General features: G+C 41.6%; 1 protein-coding gene across 1 annotated transcript in view; it reads left to right on the forward strand.

Annotated features, from left to right (window-relative positions):
* Positions 1-340: 340 nt before the first annotated feature.
* Positions 341-25288, forward strand: part of HTR4 (5-hydroxytryptamine receptor 4) — a 94502-nt gene continuing 69554 nt past the window's right edge. Inside the window, exon 1 of the mRNA XM_054568596.1 lies at positions 341-504. Within this exon, the coding sequence (XP_054424571.1) occupies positions 341-504 (164 nt within the window). The remainder of the gene's footprint in view (positions 505-25288) is intronic.

Below are 25288 nucleotides of genomic sequence, written 5' to 3' on the forward strand. Positions count from 1 at the left end.
AGACAAATCATTAATAAAAGAGGAGTATATGTAATGTGTGTGTTAGTAAGATAAAATGATGTGGATAAAGAGGATAGAAACTTACAGAAAATGAGGTCTGAAATTTTACTTTGATGATCAAGGAAGATTCTGTGGGAAGTAACATTTGAGCAGAGTCCCTCTGACCTGAGGGAGTGACCAACACTTGGTAGCGCTCTAGGGAGAAGGAGCAGCAAGTGAAAAGCCCTGGGGTGAGAGCCTACTTTTGTGGTCAAGGGAAGTGGCAAAGCCTGTGAGCTCGAGGGCTGCAAGGGCGAGGCGGTGGCTCCCACTGAGACTGGAGAGGAGCTGGGGCCAGATCATGGCGGGTCTGGCTGGCCATCGCAGGAGTTTGGATTTTATTCCAAAAGTGACAGGAAGCCACAAGAATTTTCTGCAGGCAAGAAAGGACCTGACGGACATTTTCAAGATATTATTCTGCTACCTGTGGGGAGAAAAGATGACAGTGGAGCCACCAGGAGCCCAGTGAGGAGCGTGTGAGGTATTCGGAGGAAGGGGGGCGTTGCGTGCTTGCGCCAGGGTTCTAGTTCTGGAGGTAATGAGAAAAAGTCACATGAAGGAGTCATTTTTAAAGGAGAGAGAATGAGTTTGCTGACAGTTTGGTTGTGGGATGTGAGAAAAGAGGCAGTTTGGTCTCAGTGACGAGGTAAAGGGTGGAACTATTCACTGACCTGGAGACACTAGAGGAGGAGTAGGGCTTTGTGTTGGGAGCGGGACATGAAGAGTTCAGGTGGAAATGCTTTGTAATCACCCGTGTTGTAATGCCAGGTAGGTCATATGGGTCTGAGAAGGGCTGAGGCTGGAGTTACCATTTTGGGGACCTTGCGTGAATGGGTGGTATTTTAAGCTGTGGAAATGAATGTGATCACTTCAGAAATTATTGTATTTTACTTTATTTAAAAAAATATTTTATCGTTTATGCTATTACAGTTGTCCCAGTTTTTCCCCCTTCGCCCCCCGTCCACCCCGCCTCCTTCTCCCATAGTCAGTGCCCGCATTGTTGTCCATGTCCGTGGGTCATTCATACATGAGCAATGATTTTAGATAGAAGAGGAAGGAGGATGGGGTCCTGTCACTTCCATTGTTAGGGCTTTGTGCTTAGCTATTTCAAATAAAAGATTATTGTAAATTCGAAAGTAAAAGAGAGAGAAGCGGACAGAATTACTTTGCTTGACGTCAGAGCCAGCGACCAGAGACCTGCAGGCTGAGCCTTCCCCACCCCCCGCCCAGCCTCACAAATGCCCACGGGAGCCCCTGTTACTCTTAGAGGCTCCGAAGAGCAAACCCAGTGAGATCTACATCCTTCCCAACCCTGCTGGTCTGCCATCCTCTTTTTAGCTGCCTGGCATGTTTGGTCCATCCCAACCAAAGCATCTCAGGGCCCAGGCTGAGTTTCATGGTTCTGTTACGGAGATAAACAGATGTACAGCTTCATCTTGGTTAGATTTAATTAGACAACCAGCAGATGGAATTACAGAATATCAGAGCTGGAAGTGAAATCAGAGATCACCTCTTCCAATCCTTTCTGTTTTTGTGAAGTGGGTGATGAAGCTCGGAGTGAAAAAGGGACTTGCTCAGGGTAACCCTAAAAGCAACAGACCAGGCTCTGCCCCTGCATTCTCTGATTCATTATGTTGTGGGACAAATGTGTTGAAAAACAAGGATTCTTGTGAAAAATAAAACTGCAGTCCGTTTAGAGCCGATTTAGTGAGTATCAGTGAGTGTCCATCTGTTAAAGGGTGTAAAGTCTGTGGTAGCAGAACTTTGGATAGCTTGAAAATTAACTCTCCTTTGACTGGGAGTTCTTAGCCGGGGGTTTATGGATGGGCCTCAAGGAATCGTGGTCTCCCCCAAAAGTGTGTATGTATGTGCATGCTCATCTATTTTTTTTTCCTGGGTAGAAAGTTCTCAAGAGTTTACTAAAGACATTTTTCTAGACACTGAGGAGATATATATATATGTGTGTGTATATATAATAGCAATAGAAAAAGGGTTTAAAAAAATAAAAACCACTAAACCTGAAAATCTTTAAAGGAAACGAAATGACTGGCCATTTTAGACAATGTGCTATTTTAATCATGACAACGTAGCTGCCTAGTTTCATTGGCTAGTGTCCTAATGGAGATCCTATATATAAGCTGTTTTGGGGAGGAGCAAAAAATAACAAATAAACTGATTACCACAGAGTAAAAAAAGTACCTGTATGTTTTAATTTCCAGGAGATTAATAAAAACTTCCTGCAGCACTCAGCAGCGCCATACCTCAATATGCCAATAGCTTTTTACTGTAATATTGTTTATTAAATAGTTTATACTGATACTCTACGAAAGTCCTAATACATAGGAAGCAATGAATCTTGGGCTTTTTTCTTTTTTCCTTTGCCAAGGACTTTTATTTTCCTACATTAACTGGTTGTCTAACTTTTTGTTTATTCCCACATTATAGGACCCTTTGGGTGCTGAAATCCAACTCACCCATGCCTATTTCCTGTAATGGACGAACTTGATGCTAATGTGAGGTAGGTGGCGTTTCTGTGTATACTGCGCTATAAATCATGGTCATTCACACTATGGGGCCTCTGTAACACAGCTGTGGATGTGGATTTCCTAAAATATTTTATATATAATCATGAGTGTGGTTCTGTTGGATTATTACTGGGTTTTTTGACTTCTGCTTCACTGATAAATAAATACGACTGACTGTTTCCAGATGCCTACACTCAAACTCTGTACTAGAGGCGATAAATTATATGAAAGTAGATATTCATCTCTGTAATAGGGAGAAAGAAGGTATATTTAAATGGCATAAAAATAGCTTAAGAATATCTATCTGTACAGCTACGCTTTGAATATGCATTTAAACAGCTATTTATAGCAGGTTCTGGTTTGCCCGCTTCTCTTTTCAGCCAGGCCATTATACGCAACGTGATGGTTGCACACTATAGTTATGTAAAGCTGAATGCTTTTTGTTTTGTTGTCCTGTAATTTCCTGCTGCCCTTGGACATCAAATAATGGGATGAGCTCCGGGGAAGTTATTTCTTTGAAGGCTTACTGCATTTTATTTGGCACAACCGAATAGCGTATTCAGGAAGGCTTAAGTGTTATGGACTGACATTTGACGCTGAGGACTGGCTGGAGGTACCAATAGCTGGAAGACTTTCTAAACAAAACCACATTCCTGGTGTAATCACAGGACAGTATTTTTTCCACTCGAGACCTGTAGAAAAGCACATTTCAGGTTTGGAGCCGGCATCCTGTGCCTCTGCGTTTCACGCAGTCGAACGCTGTGACAAAAGGAAGTTGTCAAATGTCTTGACAGAAACTCGAGGGTAATGTGGCCGGGGTTCCAAAGATGTACTAAAGCCAGGAATTCCTTAAGGGTAAAATGTGTCTCATGCTTAATCCCTGGCACATGGTGGGTATTTAGTTAAGGATTGTTGATCAGACTGTCATTGATGTTACTACATCTATTTCAAATGGGATTAAGTTCTATTACACTATGCTGTGCAAAGAGGCTCTGACTGGTAAGCAAAAAATCATTTTGCATTCCCAACAGAAGCATTGTGGACTTTTTAATTTACCCCACATACTAACTTAGTGCAGAGTCTTAGGACTTTAATGCAAATTTTTTTTAGGCCGGTGTCATGTGTTTAATTTTCCTCTAAAAGTTTGTGACATTTTTTGTTCAGAGAATGCAGAGTGGAATCTAGGGAATCTCAGTTTTCTTTTAGTTAATCGAAAAGCTGAAGTGAGAAGTATCGATGGTGATAAGCTACGAAATTGTTTTAAGTTTAGACACTGTATCTAGCTGCATCATTTGGTTACCATGCACTTCTTTGTGGATAATTCAGATAGTATGATCCCTAACATTTTTAGCTTTTCAACATTTATTTATAGCAGCATTGGATTCTAACGGCAGGATACAATGCAATTAAATGAACATTGGCTTCAGGGGCTGTGTATCTTGTATCACTCAGGATACAAGACGATAGTCGCTCCCCAGAATCTTGTCTCTGGACCATCCCTGCTGTCAGATTTCCAGCCTGATCCCATCAACATATGCTCCTCCTCACCCACTCCCCCTCTCTACCCACAATGTTAGTGACATGCAAATGCCACAGACTCTCCACCTATTTCTTCCTCAGTCCAGCCTGCAGGGGTGTCCATGGGAAAGGACATATTTTAAGTTCACATTTTCCAGATTGTGACCGTGGATCTCCAGTAATACATAATGATTTTAGGTGGTATAGAAACATCTTTTTATTTGAAAATACATATTTATTTTAAGGTAACCATCTTAACATGATGAGTGAAACTATTTGGCACACTTACAGTCGTGATGTAAAGTTTCCTTTTAAAATACATTTATTTAAAGTTGAAAAATAAGTGTATTTTTAAGAAAACATTATGCAATTTAAAAATATGCATTAACAAATGAATGTGAAAAAAAGCCCCGAGGTAGCAGACAAATGACCAGGGCCTTGAAACTGATATTCTAGGTATAATTAGAGAGAGTACATCTTATTACTTTAAGAGCAGAAATCAGAAATTCTTTTTTTGGTAAGAAAATGTCTTCACTTGGTAAAATGCCTATATAAAGTGACAGCCAAAGGGCCTAAATCCCTGGCACAAAACAAGAGATTTTTTACATGCCTTCGAGAAAGGAAAATAAGTGAACTGAGGAGGGAGGAGGTTGGAGAAGAGACAAGATTCGGAGAAGGAGAGACCGGGCTCAGCTTGGAAAAGGGTGAAATGAATCTCCAGTGTCATGGTGGCTGTAAGGGACTTGGAGAGCAGTCGGGTTGCATATCTTTATTTGCTGGTTTGCTTTGATGTGTGTGTTGGGTGGGCTGACCTCTCGCAAGATCCAGCGCTTCAGTAAAACGTTCTTGCTTGGCTAGGAGTTGAGTGTTGAATGCTTACTGTGTGTGAGGACATTATGAGCTATAAGCTTAATGTGTGTTATCCCATTGAATTTTTAAAACAGCCCTAGGAGGCATATACCTTTATTATATCCATTTTACAATGAGTGGTAACCAGGGCGAAAAGAGGTTAAGTAACCTGCACAGGCTGTGTAACCACATGGTCTCCTACTATGCTGCAGATATGTGATGAGCCTCTGTATGTTTGTGCAAGTGTGTATCAGTGAGATAGCTGACAAGGGTGTCTGGGTAAATTTGATTTGGAAGAGAGATTGCAGAATGGATACCCAAAAGGCACAGGATGCCAGAAGGCTAGACGAAAAAAAACTAGGCAGATGCCCAAGGAAATTCAGAAATATGAGCAAAAGTTTTAGAGTTTGATGGGCTGTAGGACTGAAAGACTCCAGCCAATTTTCCTCAGATGTCAGAGGACAGAGAGGTCCTACTTGACATCTAGAGCTAAATAAAAGATCTAACTTTTAAGTATTTTGTCATGCTATCCTGGCCACTTCTTTTTTGTTCATTTGGTTTCCTTGAATGAGTTTGCTAATTCAGTTTGATCCTTACTATTATATATCTGTCAGTGTTCTTGGCTGCAAGCATCAGAAACTAACTTGCTAACATATTCCAAGGTAATTTTGGAGAGTCTACAATGTACAGGCTTAAAGAATTAAGGAGAAAGTGCTGGAGGACAGGGCTTGTAAATAACCAAGAACTTCGGGAGTTCTTGTTGAGCTCGGAAGTAGGATGATGCCCAACCATAGGAAGAAGTGGGTAATGACCAAGCATCTCTTTCTATAGAGTCAGAGTCCTGGGGGGTGATATCTGATTGGCCACACTAAGTCAGGTGACTACTTGCAGTCCAGCTTTCTTACTAGCATTTTCCCTTAAGGGCATCCGTTGTAGAGAGCAGTTGATGTAGGATGATCTGAGTCAGGATGAAAAGCCAGCAATGAATCAGGCTGTGGTTGGAGAGGCAAGTCACTGATGAGTCTTCTCCTTTGGTAAACAGTGTCTCACAAACTTAGCAGTCAGCTGGCAGCTCTTTGCAGACGGTCTGACACCCACCTGATGTCGTTTTTTTGGTCTGTTTGCTTCTTGTTGGGGCTCTGGAGGCGACAGCTGCATTTTTTTTTTTTTTTTTTTTTTTTGGAAGGACTGAAGAAAGGAAAGTGGAAACAGTGGCTTTGGTGACTTTTCAGCCGAAATTCTTCGTAGAGCATCATCAGCCTGATTTGGGCAGCGAGCCTGGTGGTACCTTACCCCAGTGCAGTGCCTAAGCCCGAGATGCCACTGACTACAGCTTATTGCCTGTCTTCAGGGATAGCCCATACTTGCCTTTTGTTTTCTTTTGGTTAGGGATCAGGGTTTTTTTTTTTTCCACAGATAGGTGGTTTTCCTCAACTTAAGCGTGATCCCTGAAGGCAATCCCCGGCTCCATCTTTTTCTTCCTGCCGTTTATTACGGTGACAAAGTTTCTGCTTTCTAAGAATTTTTTTTATCAATTTCTAGTTCGGGAAAAGTATAGGGCTCAGGTAGTAGATAAGTAAGTGGGGGGAAATTCAGATATGTTCACAGTCTTTCTTTGAAGATTCCTCAGGATACTGGCCACTTTGAGTGGATCAAAAGTTTGTTTTAGATCTTGATTCTTCCTACCTGTGGCTCCTTGCTGCACGAGCTCCACGTTTTCCTGCTGCTCTGCCTCGCTTTGGTTTAAGATTCTGTTTCTCCTCGACAGAATAAGTGCCATGCTTTCTTATTGCTATTTCTTTCTTTCTTTCTTTCTTTCTTTCTTTCTTTCTTTCTTTCTTTCTTTCTTTCTTTCTTTTTTTTTAAAAAAGAAGCTTCTTATAGGAATGACGAATCACATAAATGGATTGAAGTATTTTCCTCCCTCTGCCACGGCCTCTGGGAAACTCAGAGCCAAATTTGTAATCACCACTAGCACATATAGAAGATCCCCAGGCACTCACAAGGGTCCTGACCTGCCTTTATATTTATTTTTCCAACTCCTTTTGTCACTTTATCTTGTTTCCTTCGCTTTCTCAACAATGCCTTATATTGTTTATTTTTGTAAGCCACTTTAAGGAAGGAAGGACAGAAGGGAGAAGGAAAGGGAGAAAGGAATTCAAGAAGGAACCAGTTTTCTAGGGAGGAGAATCATTTTTCCTTCTTCCTTTGGTAAGGCTTCATGCCCTGTGCTGGGAAGTCACTAAACATTTTTGAACAGAAAATCAAAATGGCAAGCTTTTGTATAAAACACAGAATATCTGAATAAATACCAGCAGTTGAGTGCCTTAAATATAAAATACATACTCTTGATGTAAATGCAGTCGCTTGTGGTCCACTTGTAACAACATGAATTAAAAACCATAACAAACAAAGGTGAATAGCTGACTTTGAATTAATTACCCAGTTGCTTTAATTCTGTCATGGCACGAAGTTGCAATCCATTACTTCAAATTAAGAAATGAATTATTTGGAAGTCAATATAATTACAAGCATTAATTGAAATGATCTGATATTAACAAAGAAAAAAGCAATTTTTTAAAAAGTTGATTTTGGGGCTTGATTATTAATACTGGTGACAATGCATGTATTTCACTAAAGTCTGAGTAGGAAGTTGGAATTTTTAATCCTACGTACCCCAAGGCCTTGAAATAACTAATGGAGTTATGGAAATAAACTATAGAGTTTGAAATTCATATGTATAAGGTGTGAGCCCTAAAGACTTACCAATATGCGATCAATTTGCAAGCCGAGTTAATTTATGTTTTGTAACCTGGCAATCGGAGTGGTGAATATGTACAACTCTTAGGCAGCAAAATGTTTTGTAGGAAATTTCTCTTCAGCCTTTGAAATTGTGACATGCATTAGCATATAAGGAGAAGTGAGTGGGTACCGTTTAAAAGGAGATATTTTTATGTTGCTTTAGAAATGTAAATGAGAATAACACTCAACTGTATTGCTTGACTGATGAAGCGGTGATAATTCACTTAGTCTTGGGATCAGATCAGGAGCCCAGTGACTACGAACTGGAACTCACGCTGTGCTAGGAACCCCTTGTGCTTCCTGGAGTCCCAGGGGACCTTGAGCTGGCACCCTCCTGTCAGGGGGTCGAGGACACACATTTCTAAGGCAATGGTGTCCTGCGATGTATAAAATGTACTGGTTGTGGAACCGTGAACTAATTATGTAATTTCTCTAAGTCTTCAGTGTTGGCATCTAAAAATGGGATTCTTTTGAGGATTGTAAGTAATATAGGTAACATAGTATGTCACGCATAGTAGGCCTCAAACAAATGGTGAATATTGCCCTTGGTCATCACAATAATTGGGAAATAGAGGCTTTTATTGCCCCAGGACTGCTAGTCAATTACTACACTCTATACGCTTTTTGATTGTTTAAATTCAGTATCCATTTAATTGACCGACACCTTTTAAATCAGTTGTCCCTCATAGTGCCCATTCTCTGCAAAGGAAACTGCAGCTTCCAAAGGTGATGGAAGACCTCAGTATTGGGGCTTATACATGGCAAAACTGGGCTGAGACCGCTTCTCTTTTATACCCTGTTCAGTCCCATTTTCTCTTTACTCTGCACCTTCCATGAACTTGGCGCTTTCCTCTTAAGGAACTGGAGGATCCAGGACTGAGGACTGTGTTTTTTTTCACTCCTAGTCTTGTGCTCTCTTTAATACAGCCAGCTCTCCTTCATATGCAATTAACCCCTTGACCGATGGTCTCTGTTTAGAGGGAAACACCTCCAACTTGTTTCTTTCTGCTCCTGTACCTGTTCCCGACTCGTTACGGACATCATTGTATACATTTCAAGCAGGGACTTAGCCACAAAGCTCCCTGGCAGGGCAGCAAGAGAGGGGTGTTAACCAGAGGTCAGGTAGCCTCATGAACCCCATCCCTGCCACATGTCGCTGCCTCCACACTCGTTACTGAAGGAACCGTTTGCTGCTGTACTCCCTGCGGAAGGCACCTCCGGATACTGGAGACACAATGGTTCTTTTTTCCCTCTTGCAGTCCAATCTCTCATCCTGAGTCTCCCATTTGGAAAACAACCAGGAACCAGTGGGGAAGAGAGTATGGAAAACGTCGTTCTCAGACTTCTCCCTTCTCCGAGGGAAACGAGAGCCTGAAAAGGGCGGCAAATAACAGTACAGCCTTTCCCTATAACCTCGCTTTCTTCTGGAACTTACAGCTCCAGAACTTGATGCGTTGGGCTTCTCAAGCTTCCAAGCTCACATGTGATCACATTAGCATAAACATCTGAATCTGCGTCTCAAAGTCTTTGTCTTCTTGACAGCTGGAAACTATCTTTTGCCCAGTTCACCTTGTCCAAGTGTTTTGGGGCATGTGGTTATCACTCAAAGTGTGTGCTTATGAGTGTCCCTGAATGTGTTCTGCTTCCCAAGCTGAATTCTGCCAGCCTCCAGCTCTAACCATTCCAGCGAGGTGCTAATCTGAATCTGCCCTGATGAGTGACCCACCAGTTCCCAGGACTGGGAGGTTGTGCCTTGTCTCTAGTAAAACAGAAAGCCTCTTGCTACTGAAAATCCATATTATCATACATATAAAGTAAGATGAATATGCCTTCTGTGTGATACATGATCAAAATGGGTCCCTTACTAAAACTGCTCGAGATGGAAGTGTTTCAGAAACCAGAAATACGGCATTGCCTGATCTCAGACCTAAGCTTTTTGCAAGGGCACACAGAATGTTGCTATCAACTGTTACAGGTTCTCAGAACTACCACTCACATGCGACATTCTGAATCCCTTGCCTAGTCAACCGTGGCGAATCTGGTTCTTTTTCTTGTGACACCTTGTTGTCCCTCACGGCAGCTTGTCTCTTTTGGAGTCTTGCCAGCCATCACCAAGCCTGATTTAAATCTTAAATTTCAGTAAGATTTTTTTCTAGTTAGTTCCACTTGCATGAATCTGTGCATGCAAATAACTAGTCAGGGACTGAGGTATTGCCCAATTTTACAAAAAAAAAAAACTTTTACAAGGTCTCGTTGATTCTCAGCTCCAGTCCAGCTGGAATTTCCTCTGTCCTAACCGGATTGCGGTATGGTCGGTATTGAAGGGTCATCTGGATTTCAGAAAAACTGGGTCTTTTTGTCCCTCTTTATAAGAATGCGTCATTATGAGATTCAAGAAGCATTATTTGAGATCGTTTCCATGTTCCTTTCAACAATCGGGAGACTTGCACAGGGTCTGTAGCTTATTGAAGTCTCACAAAGCACTGAATACAAAAGAAACGCGAAGGGTTTCAGCGAGGTTAACTGATTTGTCCTAAGCCCACACAACTAACAAGTGATTAACCCGAGGCTAAAACCCAAGCCGTTGCTTCTAAAATCACTGCGTTTTTCAAATTACTTCCCAGCTTTCCGAAGACAGCAAACTATTTCATAAAGGGTATATAGTTTAGATTAAAGTGTTACTTAATTAAACACATCTAAATCTGAAAAATGGATTTAGATGATGCTGGGGGAATATTAAATACTTGGTCCGTACTGCCTTGATCGTTTTTTACAAGAATGGTTTGCTGTGCTTCGGAGGCTCAGATGCTCCCCCAAGCGCGTGACCTACCTGATCACCTTTAATCCCGACAGCCCTGTGAGTTCCTTCCTGTATGGGCTAAATGTTCGCGTCACCCTGAAATTTATATGTTGCAATCCTAACCCCCACCGTGGTGATCATAGCAGGAGGTGGGGTCTTTGGAAAATAATTAGATCATGAGGGCTGGTACCTTGTGAAAGGGATTAGCACTTTTATGAAAGAGACCCCAGAGAGCTGTGCGCGCCGCCATGGGAGGGCGCCATGAGAAAATGGCTACCTGCACACCAGACACCAGATCTGCTGGCTCCTTGATCTTGAACTTCCCAGCTTCCAGAACTGTGGGGAGAAGTGTTTGTCGTTTAAGCGACCCGGTCCATGGTACTTTGTTATAGCAGCCCAAACTGACTAAGACACTCGCCAACAGAGTCCCTGTTATTACACAGGGGTGACTGAAGCAGGAAGGGACCATTATTTTGTCCAAAGTCACAATTCTAATAAGAAGTGAAGCCAGGATTGTCACTAAAGTGTGCTTGATGTCAGAGTCTATCCTTTGAGTGTCACAGCTTGCTTGCCGTGCAAAGGTTTCTGTGTGGCAGAGGACCTGTCATTACACGTTTTCAGACTTGGGTTCCCAAACGGAAGACCTGGCATATTTGTTTGTGGAGCCTGCCCAGGTTTCCAGAAATGGACTCAGATGCCTTTGGGGAGGCTGGGCCTGTTCCAGGTTCTCAGAGTCACAGTGGCTCCTATTGTCTGCAAAGAAGCCATTTGAACTATTACAGTATCTTCCACAGACCAGCATCCAATGACCAGGGAGGTCCATCTGCCTGCCAGGCCCTTGAAGCTTTTCATTTTATATCTTAAATTTGGGAAACCACAGTAAGAGTTATCTCCAACTCAGAGACCAAATCATGACATTTGTACCTGCAGTCTTCTCTGTGGAAATTTATTTTATTACCATTTTGCAAATGGGGTTGTATTGAATGTAAAGAACTTTTTTCAGTTAAGGAATTGGAACAGGTTTCTAAATAAATACCTGTTAAATGAGTGCCATTTTATCCGTCAGGTAATGATGTCAAGCAGTGTTCTGATTTGCATCTCTAAAGAACTGTAAGAATAATCTTATTTTTTTTCTCCTTTGCCCACTCACTTGCTCCTTAACTTATAATGGCTTTATTCATTTCAGTGCTTGCAAAAGGTTTAATATCAAGTACTCATCTTTGAGTGTTTAATACTGTCATGCCTTTATGCATATCAGGTATGGATTCGTATTTATTCGCTATCAACTGTGTAACTGATATTTTTAGCCTCACCTTTAGCTCAGATGTTACCATTGTTTTTTATTCACTCTAATTATCGCAGCCCAAATCCTCAAAAGCTGAATTCCAGAAAAAATGTATGTGTGGATAGATAAAACCAGAAAGTCAGTTTTTCAATATGAAAAAAAGAGAGAGAGAGAGAACTTCCCAGCACTCAGAAAATGTTGGTAATAGTAAATGAAGACAACCAGATATGGAAGATCCAGAAATGTGCTCATTCTGCACAGACGAAGGAAAGGTCATGTGGCATATACCAGGAGGATGACTCTGGCTAAGTTCAGGCTGGGTTACAGTGGATGACAAGAGTGAGGGGCTCAGAGACTCAATTAGGGGACTGTTATGCTTGTTCACGGAAGGAGGGTAAGGCTAGACTAAGATTAATGTGGGGATAGAGGCAGAAGACACAGATTATAGAGGAAGTAGAATTCATGTAGAAGGTGACTGATTGCATGAGAAAGAAAAGAAAGGCATTTTAAAGGTGACCATGGAGAAGGAGTAGGGTGCGTAGGGAAACAGAGCTTAGTCTGAGGCTGGCTGAGATGGAGAAAACTGTGAGAGATTTGCTGAGAATTATCCAGTAGATCGTTGGTTAAATTGGTGTGGACTTCAGTGGGGAAATGTTTTGGGAAAGATTCCCATCCCATCTGCTGCATGATGAATCGACTAGACTAGAAATTGACACACACACACACCCTCGCCACCCCACAACGATCTTCTAGACAAGGGAAAAATGCATGTAGCTCTCCAAATATTCCTACCAAAGCCACCACCCATTGTACATCTTTAGGGAATCTGGAATATGGAATTGTTTCCTTTGTACTTCATGTCTAGTCAAAAAGATTGTGAGCATTGAGTCTAATATTTTTCATAGTAAATAAATGCTTTACAACTTACAAGGATTAAGATGTAAGAAATGCACAAGTATTTGGAAAATAAGTAGCACACTTAATATGTTTTAGACAAGCAGTGATAACTGAGGATTTCAACTAATTTAGGGCTTTAGGAGACAATAAGATAAAATTCTTTCCCTAAAATTGATGGCTTGTCCTGGGATTGAACTGATTTTTATCATTGCACACCGACAGAAGTTTTGAAAAATAAATTGAGTGACCCCCCCAAGACTCCTGAGGCTCAGGAACATTGTGGCTGATTTCTGTTTGCAACTTCAGACGTGCTTTTTTCTGTGGTTGTGTTGTTGATGGCCTAGCATCACCCAGTTTGACACCCCTAATTGGTGGGGAGGACCACCAGCCAGCCTGTCGTCTGTGTTGAGAGATTGTGCAGGCCCCTCAGACCAGTTTCCTGGACAGTCAGTCTGAGGTCAGGGTCATGGCTTCCTACACTCGCAAAAGAAGAATTGACTGTGGGTAGAGATCAGTGTTGGAATCTAGGATTATGGGAACAAAATCAGAAGAGAGAAAGGTCCCATGTAATTCAGAAAGAAAACCAAACAACTTCACTTCTAAGAATCTCACTTTAATTGTGTGCAGGAACATGGATGCTGCTAATTAAGAACACGGAAACTGAAAGGTATTTAAAATCTCATCTAGTCCAAAAAACCTTAGCAGTTAGTCATATTCCTTAAAAAAAAAAACACCTGTAATTCATATTTGAATAATTGTGGCATGCTTCTGTCTAATTATGGTGAACTGATGAGGTTTTACTCTGTGGAAAAAAAAAAAAAGACTAGTAACCTTTTTACACCAGCTTAATTTTAGCACTGTTTTATTTAGAATTATGTAACCTTGACTCTGCCTCCCTCTCGTGCCCTTCTTGTCACCTGCTGTCGTTAGCCCTCACCATCTCTTTTCTGAGTGATTAGCATCATCTCCAAACTCCTTTCTAGACTATGGCTGTTTCACCTCCAGTTCTCTCAGCAGCCGGGTGACTGGCCGTCTTTCTGTAGCTTTAGTCCAATCATGCACATCCCTTGTATTTTTTAAAATAAAAGTTATTGAGGTAGCTTTGGTTTAGAGGGTCATATAGGTGTCAAGTGTGCATCACTGTGACGCATGGTCCGTATATCGCATTGGGTGCCCGCCACCCAAAGTCAAGTCATCCTCTGTCACCACATGTTTGGCCCCTTTACCCTTCACTACCCATCCCCTGTCTTTGTCGGCTTCCTATTCATGCTTCAAATCGGAACTCAGGGATTTCCTACGGACCTCTAAGCCTCCCCGCCTCCTCTCTCTGCTCCCAGGGCTCTGTGTACAAACTATTGTTCTCAATCGTGCGTAATTGTCAGAGTTGGTAATAATTATTTGCTTAATGTCTGCCTCCTCTCCTGGACTTCAAGGGCCCAGACTTGAGCACACTGTCTGGCATATTATAGTTTCAGACAAATTTAACTAAAATTGAGAAAGCCGTTATAGTTCACTTTACAGCTCTGTAGGCATGTTCTCATCATCCTGGAAGGCCTATCATAGATAGGCCTGTGTCCAGTGGATTTAACAGTTACTACCTTTATCTCCCCCGTCGCCCTGCCAGTGAATTTCACTCGGAAGTTTGGGTTCTGAGGCTGTGAGATTTGGAGGAAGGGTGGGAGGAGGAAGGAACGCCAGTTCTTTATCTGAAGCTGAAAGGCCTGTTCTGTGGATGTGTTTCCCGATTTCACGGCATGGAACTTCTAGTGACAGGGTTGGCGCTCCCTTTGTTTTGTGTCCCCTCCCTGGAATCGACTCCTTTGCAGTGCTGTCCCCACCCCACCCCTCCCTTTCCTGCTATTTCTGGTAACAGGCATTGAGCACACAGTAGTGTAGGTCCTGTGTTCAGCGCTTTATAAGCATTTCCTCATTCACTGCGTGTAACAGTTCTCTGAGGAGGGTCCTCTTGCCATTTGCCTTTCATAAGGAGTAACACTGAGACATAGACAAACTAATTAACTTGCCCAAGTTCATGCAGCTAATACATGGAGGAGCCCAGGATCCAAACTGAGCAGGTCTGGTTCCTGAGCTCCAACTCCTGACTACTGTACTCTGGTGGTATTACACTGGGTCCTAACACTGCCGTTACTCATCTTACTGCTGCAGCTTCTATTACTCCCACTGTTTCTATTCATTCTATTATGTCCACTCTCTGTACTACACAACAGTGCCTGGTGTCGCACAGGTGGCAATTCAAGTAGCCCACTCTGAGGAAGAGAGGCTGTGTCAACCCGGAGAGAGGAGCTCGGGGGCTCTGTGTTCAGGGTCCCTTAAAGGAAATTAGGTTCCTTTCAGTAGACTTTCTGTTTCTTTTTGACTGCCCCATTCTCTGGGAATTCTCCCTGTGATCAGAAATCCTTGAGCTGAATTACCCGTTCTCTTTTTTTTTCATCCCCACAGGTGGCCCAGATTAGCTGGGGACCTAGGATGTTAATACCCTAACGGTCCTTAAGAGGTCTCGAGAGAGCTGGAGCCTGTCTCACGTGTCAGAGAGTCACTGCCGTGTCCTAGAAAGTAGTCACTTGCTTCTGCTAGAAAATTCCAGTCCTTTTCAAAAGCATGTCCAGGTAATTGGTTAAATTGGACTGAACAGTCAGTTTTGTCCAGATCATTAGGTATTTCAGTGAAGACGAACAACCACAGTGAGATTGGGCCAAATTATGCAATATTCTAATAGTCAGGTTTTGCGACACTCTTTCTGCCTTTACTCTTTCTCTCATTTTCTGTGCTGTTGTTTAACATCTACTTTTTTGTTTGTCCAGTCACTGGCCCCGTCTCTTCCCACAGAGTAGGCATTGTCTGCATCTGCCTTCTGGAAGGAGGTCCTGCGGCTGGCTCTGCTGTGGCTGGAGGGCCCCCTCTAAGATAATTTCAAAAGGCCAGTGGTTTCCTGCCTCATTGAAAGGCATCGGGGAACATGGAGCTCGTTTCCATTTCAGTCCCTGGATATTTCCCAAGCAGATCACTCTGGTCTAAGGTTGATTAATGCCTTTTGGTCCTGTCATATTTTCCTGTTTCCTGCTGTCTTTCCTCTCTCCTTCCTCTCCTACGTTGTGTTACTGGCGTGTCATCTTACATCCCACCTGCCCTGCCTCCCCTGGCTCATGTGTTCTCTCTCTCTCTCTCTCTCTCTTGCTTTTGCACTCTGCCCAACACATCCACTCTCATTCGTAACCCCTGCTTTTATAACACTTTTTTTTTCTCAACATCTTTATCTTCCCTAGCCTCTCCTTTGGTTCACTGGCAGGCATTTCCCTTTCACTGTACAAGTGAATTTTTTAAGGAATACTTGCATACATATTTGTGAACTGACAAGTGTTTACCAATGGTCTACAGCATGTGTGGTTGGTCATGGTTAAAAAGAAGTATGAGTTAACAGTTCCGGCTAGTGATAAGACCTCATATCAGTCATTTATTTACATGATATTTCAAAGTGTACTGTGTGATTCCACGTGCATTGCTATCTAATTCTTACAGCATCCAGAAAATAGGGCAAGTGTTATTAACCTAGCTTATAGATAAAGAAAATAAAAAAATTGAGGTTATGAAAGAGATTTTTCGCATGAGAAGTCACACCACAGTATACGACAAAACCAAGATTAGAATCAAGATGTTTTGATTCTTAGTTCGCTGATTTTTCACTATACATGTGGCATTAAGTGAACACAGATGTATCAGATGGATATAGCAGCATGATAATAATGATTTTATAAGATGCTAAAATACAAGTAGAGAGGCATAATGATTTTATGATGTTTGGTCTAGGTTGGGATATTTGGAAAGATTAATTGAAGTGTGGTGCATAGAGGAGGAAAAATTTTCCTGTACCCATCTAGGTTCTTTGGCTGGTCTAATAGTGAAATCGACTTAAGACAGATTAACAGGAGAAAAACAAATTTAATGAGAGAAAGAGAGAGAGAGAGAGACCTCACAAAGACAACGAGACCCAAGGACAAGTTGGGCAGTTGAGCCTTATGTGCCATTCTGAGCTAAGGAATGGGATAAGAGCCTGGACTTCAAAGGGAAGGAGAGTAATTCACAGGATGATAAGAAGAGCAGATGTTTAGTAGGACCTGCCATACAGACAGGTCATTCAGATAAAGAGGTATTTCTGGTAATAGTTCTCTTTCTGGGCCCCCTCTCTAAATTCTTTTAGGTTCTTAAGGGAGAGAGAAAAGTTTTTCTTGAGTCTTGAGTGCCTTCAGCTTAAAATAACCTCCATGTCAAAGTGGCACATTTTGGGGAAGCTTGTCCTGAACCATGTCAGGTGGGAAGTGGCTGAGATCTGAAGACTGATTTATCCATCAGGATAGAGTTGGTTTGGGGGAAACAAAACAGGTACATGATGGGAAGATTAGTCCATAAGGTGATGTTATAACAAGCAGCTGGCATCAGGCAGATCCAGCAAATGCTAATGTTCAGGATGCAGCAATGGAGAATCTGGAAGTTAATTATTTTAAACCATGTAAATTGTTGTCCTTAGAGAAGTTTCCAAAACATACTAGGGACCCATCTACAGTCTCCCTAAGCACTAGTTAGGGGGAACCCAGATGCTGAAGTGACTGGGGCTTGGGGTAATTACTACAACTTCTTGTCAGGAACATAGGAATGCATTTGGATACCAGTCAAAGTTGGAATGCAAATTGGCAGCTGAGTCTCAGGATCCATACAGAAGCCAAGAGTCCAGAGCTGGGATATAATCCAAATGAACCGCAAGGATGACTTGATGTCAAGTAATGTCAGTAACATCAGCATTAAATATTAAAGTAACCTTTGAATCCCCTTGATTATGGATGGCCCAGAGCTCCAAGGCACATTCTAATGATGATAATGTGCCTTACAGACTATTTATTGAAAAAAGGCAAAAAAGAAAAATTCAGGGTGAGTTTATATTAACAGGGGAAACTTCATGAGAATCTGTCTGTCCCTTGAAGTAGAGGAAAAATACAGATCATCCATGTAGTGGCTAAATATTTGATGAGTGCTGTTAGTCAGAGTTTCAAGCAAATTTAAAGTAATTTAAGCAAAAATAGAAACTTTAGTAGCTCACCAAACTGTAAAGTTAGGAGCGCAACTTGCTGGACCAGGGCCTCAAACAATGTTTATTGTATTGGCTTCTCTTTCTACTCTGCTATCCTCTTAAGCAAGGTCTTTCTGGGTAGCAATGACTTGAAGTTCTCAGCTTACATCCTATCAGCTTCCGATGCAGATAAAACAAAGGTATTCTTTGCGGATGGTTCCAAGAAAGTACCAGAATAAGACAGTTGATCCAGTTTCATTCATGTAACCATCTTTGAACCAGCATGGTTTGCATTATATTTCTATTGGAATTTCCGGGGGAATAAAATATGGTGATTGGCTAGGCCTAGGTTATGTGCTGTCCTGGGGGACATGGGAGAGAATAGGCATAGTCCCACACAAACCACGTTTCCTCCAAGGAAAATGGAGATCTTTTGCCAAATGGAGGGAGGGTGAATTACTGATAGTCTAACAGTACAGGTGCCCAATACAAAGGCCAAAATCTATCCAGAAAGGAGACTAATCCCCAAAGGCAGAGTTCTTTGAAGTTCAGTTGTGAAGGAAATCCTTTGTTCATTTGAGTAAGGTCTGAATTATATCATTATGTAAAATGATTGTGTCACCTTGGGCTGACCAAGTGGTGTTGCAACCAGGAGTTTGATGCAGTTAACAGGTACTGAGAGATAGGTGTGCCAGGTGGTAGGTTTCAGCGGAACTGAAGGCTGGCAGGGTTAGGTGCCTCTCAGCGTTTAGAGAGAGTGAAAGTCTGGAGAAGATAGCTAAGAGGGTGTAAACCAAACTGTGCTGGCTGGTAGATCACACTAGAGGTTTTCATCCCCAAACCAGACAAAAGCTTGGTTTTGACTCTCTGGAACTCTCTGATTCTTGGTAGAAGACTTACGGTAGAGTCACCTCTCAGTGAACTGGCTTCCTGTTAGAAAATGGAAGACATGAGATTCAAACACTCTTTTGAATTTCAAAGAACCTCTTCTTATTAATGAGCACTAATGACTCTCCCTAGTTCAAACAAATGATTAAGGTTGACAGTAGAAATGTAAATCTCACTGTAAAAAATGATTCTGCTAATATTCCTTCCCTATTTATGGGTGTTATTCTGACACATACAAATATGCTTGTGTACATATATGGTAAGTGGGTGTACACATGAGGAGGTGGTGGTGACTGTTCTAAGTAAGTGTACATTCCCAAGTGGGTGTGAGTTGTGTGGATACAGCAGCTGTTGAGTCTCAGTGTGGTTTTCTTTCACTTAGTCTGAAACTAGGCTCTGCTTGAGATGGAGAAGGCAGTGAGAACTTAGTCAAGCCTTCTCCAATAATCTTACTATCACAGAAGCCTGGAGAGAGAGAGCACGGGACTACACATAATAGCTCTGTCCAGTAGAACTATAATGTGAACAACAAATGTGAGCCACGTATGTGATTTAAAATGTTCTGCCTTGGCCGGGCAGCTCATTTGGTTAGAGCATCATCCTGATATGCCAAGGTTGAGGGTTCAATCCCAGGTCAGGGTGCATAAAAGAATCAACTAGTAAATGCACAAATAAGTGGAATAACATATCCATGTTTCTCTCTCTAAACATCAATCAATAAAGCAATTTATAAAATTATCTAGTAACTATATTAAAAAAAGTAGAGACAAGAAAAATGAATTTTAATAATTTATTTAGCTCAACTTATCCAAAATATTATTTCTGCATGTAATCAATAGAAGATTATTAATGAGCAAGTTTTTTGGTACTTAATCTTAAAAACCTGGTGTGTATTTTTCCACTTACAGCACATGTGAATGTGAATGTGAACACATTTCAAATGTTCAATAACTACATGTGGCTAGTGACTACCATAATGGACAGAGCAGTTTTAGAACACTTTCCAAGGTCAGCCATTTATTCAAATGGGCTACCACTCCCCATTTTTATCCTACCTTTCCCCTCAACTACAAACACTGCCAATTTATCACCCTTAAACCCATGTCCTGGTTCTGTGACTTGACCATCCTTCTGAACTGTTTTTGAGACATCCACGACCAGCTAAGCAGCTCCTTGGCAAGTGACTTAAAGCCATTTTTCCAATGCCTATAGTTCAACCTCTGACTTTTCCTCCATTTTCTCGCAGCTTCCTATGTGAGGCTGGTGAGCGGTCCCTGGGGTCTGGTGCGGGTGTTCTGCTCTTGCTTTTCCATGCCCTGAGTAACCATCAGGCCCTCAGGAACAAAGTCTCTTCCCCCCGACCCCCACCCCTGGTGTACCAACAACTTTAGTTTCTCACACTCAGTTTTCTCTACTGCCTGTTCTTATACCTGCCTATTTAAAATGGGTGTTTTCGACATGAAATACCATAGAGCTTCATTTTTTTTCTTTTTAGTATTATCAACTGCCTCATTTCTCAATAAACAGGTTACATTTTCCAAGCAACTTCTTTGGACCTGAGATGTCTCATGCTTTTCTGTTTTCTTTTGTGATTGTCAATTGACAGTTCAGTACCTGTTTTGGCCTTTCTTTCTTTCTTTCTTTCTTTCTTTCTTTCTTTCTTTCTTTCTTTCTTTCTTTCTTTCTTTCTTTCTTTTAATTTTTTTTTATCTTCCTTCTTTATCTTCCACTGTCTTGTCTGGACCAGGCAAACTACACAAAGAAGTGGAAACTACCTCCTCTGTGGATTTTCAGCTGTAGTTCTAATCTTGCATTGAACCCGTGGCCAGGCTGTGTGGGCTCCCGCTGGCTTCATTAGTGCTTTTCTTGGGTTTCACTGCAGATCCCTGTTGATAGCCCCGCATTGTCTGTGCATAAAATTTGGTCTGCAGAAAGAACCTGAACAAAAAGAATTTTGTTTTGAGTTGAGGTCAGTGCCTTAGATTTCTCTTTCATTATTAATGTAAATGATTGCCTAGTTTTCAAAAAGAATTTGCATACTTGATTAAGAGAGACATTCCTATCCAATTTAGTAAAATATCTGTATTTTCTTTGAACTGGCAGCGTTTGTACATGCATTTGTTTTACAGGAATCATTAATTATAGTTCATTTAGACTTAATAGATTATTAAAACTGGAAGGGAATTTAAGATGATCTGGTTCATCCCAGTGTTTGATCAGGACAAAGAGGCCCAATAGTCCCAAGGCCACCTACAATGAGTCTTAGGCAAAGCTGGATAGCCTTTTCCAGTTTCCTGACTCTAAGGTCAAAACTCTTTATGCCTCTACTTTTCCCTGGTTTCTTTTTTTGCTCCCTCCCCTTTCCTTCCTTCCTTCCTTCCTTCTTTCCTTCCTTCCTTCCTTCCTTCTTCCTTCCTTCTTCTTCCTTCCTTCCTTCCTTCCTTCCTTCCTTCCTTCCTTCCTTCCTTCCTTCCTTCCTTCCTTCCTTCTTTTTTCCTTCCTTTCCTTTCAATTTCTACTAGGGAAGCTGGATCAACTAAATTAAAGTATAACCCTCATAGGTATATTCTAAATATACCATACTAAATTAATTATGAAAGCAGTTGGAATCACTAATATGTATTACAATCTTTAGTGTACTTCTGTGGTCCCTAAAGCCCAGTGACAGTGACTGGTAATTTGTATTAAGTTGACAGAAGCCCTTAGCTTTGAACCTCCAATGTTCGCATCCTTGAATGAGGACTTGAATGGTTATCCAGATTTGTGGTTGAGGTGAAGGAGCACCAATGGGATGACCAATCTGTTGGAAGCTGCACCGGTCAAGGCCCCACAGGAAAGAGAAGGCACCTATAGATAGGGCAAATGTGTGCGCAGAGTTCAAACACCTCTGGATGGCGGAGTACCCAGCAGCTCCCAATAGCAGTGAGACTTAACCGCCCCTATGCCTGAATGCACAAAGGGACAGAGTTATTTCCAGAACCCCAAAAGGCCTGTAGTGGGTTGTAGGAATTCACTCAATAAGAACTGTGGCCTTTGGTACAGGAACACAGATGCTACCAGCCTGTGGCTCATCAAGTAGATGGAGATGAAGACATTCTCTAACCTCACTTTTCTGCTGATGCCTCCTATTGAGTAAACCCAACCAGAAGCCAGAGGGAAAGGGAGCTGATTGATACAAACCCTACCCAGAGCCCAGGTGCAGAAAGGTGGCCACAGTGATTGGTTCAGGTGGGTACAATGAGCAACTCCTAAGAATAAATCAGAAGAATATTCTTCCTCCCTGGAGTTCCTGAGAATATAGAGGCCTAGAGATGCTGACAGCCGTTCGATCACCTTTAGGGGACAGCCTGCTCAAAAATAAAACCATTGCAGAAGAGAGAGTTGCCAGAAGGTGGAGGAAGTAAGGCCAGTCTCTCTGATCTTTCTTGAGTTTGTGGTCCCACTCTGCATTCACCTAGCCCCTGCTACTGAAACTGTGAGCCATTCCCCTCCCATTCACTTTTGCTTAAGCCACTTTGAGTTGGGCTTTCTGCCGTTTAAAACCAAAAGTGTTCTGATTACCTCATTACTACAAGAGGCCAGTTAGGAGGCTTGAACTAGGGTAATACTAGTAGAAATGGAAAGGAAGTAGTGGTATAAGATAAGGAATTAATAAAGCTCTAAATATGGTTAGGTTCAGGGGATGAACAAGAAGATGCAATAAGATTAGTAAAATTATTTTGTAACTGGTCATTTATTCTATTATCCCATGTTTTATGGAAATGGTTAAATTATGGTATGGTATAGAAGCTACTAAAAACTACGTTGGCTATTGTTGAGTTTATAAGGCAAACTATGACTTATTTTATACATGTAATGCAATTCTGTAAAAAAGATCTGTCACATTTGCACAGAAAATAATCTATGCACGAAGATATTTATGTTGCTTATCTCTTGTGAACAGAATCATGGATGTGAATGTTTGTTTATGTGTCTGTGTTTTTCTGCCTTTTTCTCAATGTTCGTGCATTGTTTTGTAATAAGGACAAAATAAAACAGATGTAAATATGGTCAACAATTTTATATTTTCTACAGCAACTGAAGGGGGTAAATGCTGATCACAGAGGATGAGAATTACTGACTGGGAGATTTAAAAAAAACAAAAAACCCTTGGAATTAATCAGCCAGACAAGATATATTGGTGGGGGAGGGGAGAAAACAGCCTAAGCGACAGATAATGCTACCCTAAACTAGGGAAATAAGAAATAGAGGCCATTTTTACTACTTTCTCATCTTGAGCTGATGCTTATTATAACATACCATGTCAACTTTTCATCAAGGAGAATATTAAGTACATTTTAGAAAAATGAACCATTAGAAATGTTTAACATAAGTGTGCCATTTCCCTTCCCAGGTGAATCCTAGTGTGTCAAAGGTACTAACCTTGGTGGTTATCAAGACAGTTCACTCACTGGTTCCTGTCTATTTCTCTTTCATGCAGATGATCAGAATCCATTCACTGAGTTCATACATGGCCCTTGTTGCCTAGCAACATTAGTGGAATTGCTATGTGTTCCTCTTAATCCCTGTAAAGTCTTGTCCTTTATTTTATGTCAACAAAATAGAGAGGGTAGAAGCAGGAAAAGACCATGGAAAACAAAGTGAAAAAAAATGCCCAGCTGCAAATTAGATCAGAACAGCTGAGTACATTTAAGCAGATGAACATTTTTCAAAAAGACATTTTGATTCCACCTGAGGAATTGATCAGCAAATGAAAGTCCTGAGTCAGCATTTCACTTGAACAGTCTGCAAGACTGAAGATCCCAGAAACATGACTGTTCCTTCAGGAACTTTCTGTCTACAAGGCCATCAGGGTTCAAGAAAGCCCCACTCACTCTTTCTCTTGGGTAGTTGTGATGAGCAGTGTGTCATTGGAAGGACAACATCAGCTTAGGGTTGTTCTTGGAAACCCTCTGGTTTCTCTTATTATCGTCCTGGGACATATGAAATTTATATTTTTAGGCTCCGCAACTTCCGTGATAGTGGATTTCACTAATTTAACCTTTCTCTGGAGTCAAGTCTCACTCAAAAGATTCTTACTGCCAGTATCTATAATGTATTTTCACATTGTAAAAAAAAAAAAATCACCCTTAAGAATTCCTTAAACTGTATGCCTAAAGCCCAGTATACAAAAGTGGACTAATGTGCCCTCTCTCAATAAATTGATACCACCATTTTTTCTGCTGTTGGAACAATAGATCACTCTTTCTTCCTTGAGAACTGCATGAAGTAGTTGAGTTATATTTTTTTGGGGGGGGGAAGTCGTTTGGAAATTAAAAAATGCACATCCTTGATCACCAGCGTTACAGGCACATTGGCAAGGTTTGTACGCAGCGAGAGCCAGTCTGAGCTGAGCTGACTGAAAGAATAGCAGATACCCAGTTCCCTTCTCTTGCTTAAGTGGGCGCATGTGGTCATTCAGTGGAGTGGGGAGCAGGATTGCCTGCGATTCCCAGTTGGTCCCTCGGTTTCTCTTGGAATATGTTAAATAAGTGTTTGACGCATGCCGTGATAAGTAGTGCTTTATTGTTATGTCCAATATATCACCAATTTTCAGGCAACAAGGAGATCTCTACTTCTATTACTGAAGAAACTAGTAAATTAATAATTTATTCTTATTCCCCATCTTCACAGAATCGAAGAGCCAAGTACTGCAGGCGTGAAAGCTGAGTGATACGAACCGGTCCCCTTCCTGACATAAGAATCCCTTAGATATTAACATTCCTGATAGACTACTTCATCTTAATTAGGCCCCTAGGAGCTGATGATAAAAATCAGAAAAGCTCAAGAACTGATAAAATATGAAGTCTCACTCCCTAATCCCTCTGAAACCCTTTCATATCTCTCTGACAGTCTCTTTGGTATCTTGATCTCTCACCTGAGTTATTGCAATAGCTTTGGCCTTGTTCACACTGATTGAGGGTCACCCTCCCACCCGTCCTACAGACCACATCTGGAGTGATGCTTCCACAGCGTGAATCCTGTTATGTCATTTTCCTGCTTCAAACACTTGAACAATCCCCCCTTGTTCTCAGATTAAAATCCAAACTCCAAACATGGCTTTTTAACATTTCTGTGATTTGACCCCTGGGCCATCTCTAGTGAGTCACTCCGCTCTCCACTTTACAGCGTGCATTTCAGTCCTGATGCCATGCCTCCATTTTTCCCTCCATTGCATTCTCTAGCTACTGGGAGCATCCTTTCCCATCTCTTCCTTAGGCAACATCCTCCACGGCTCAGCTTAGAGGACACTTTCTCCAGGAAGCTTTCGTGGATCACCCAAGAGAAACACGCAGGAGAGTATCCTGTCTACATTAGATTTCCTCCATCCAACTGGCCTTGATACCCAGCTGAGTCAGTACCCTTCATGATGGTTCTGTGATCTATTTCAGTGAGTTTCTCTATTGCTTGAGCTCTAAAATAGAATGGGTATAGTGATTGCATCTTATTTTACCTAATGATGTATGGTTGACAAAACGCTTTCCCTCCATCCTCTCATTGAACACTCTCGGTAGCCAGCAGTCTTGTCCATGGTCTACCCAGCTGGCCCAGGGACGTGGTGAAAG

Source organism: Pteronotus mesoamericanus, unplaced genomic scaffold (assembly GCF_021234165.1).
Source record: "Pteronotus mesoamericanus isolate MK-2021 breed Mesoamerican mustached bat unplaced genomic scaffold, CSHL_Meso_final contig_2, whole genome shotgun sequence".
NCBI lineage: Eukaryota > Metazoa > Chordata > Mammalia > Chiroptera > Mormoopidae > Pteronotus > Pteronotus mesoamericanus.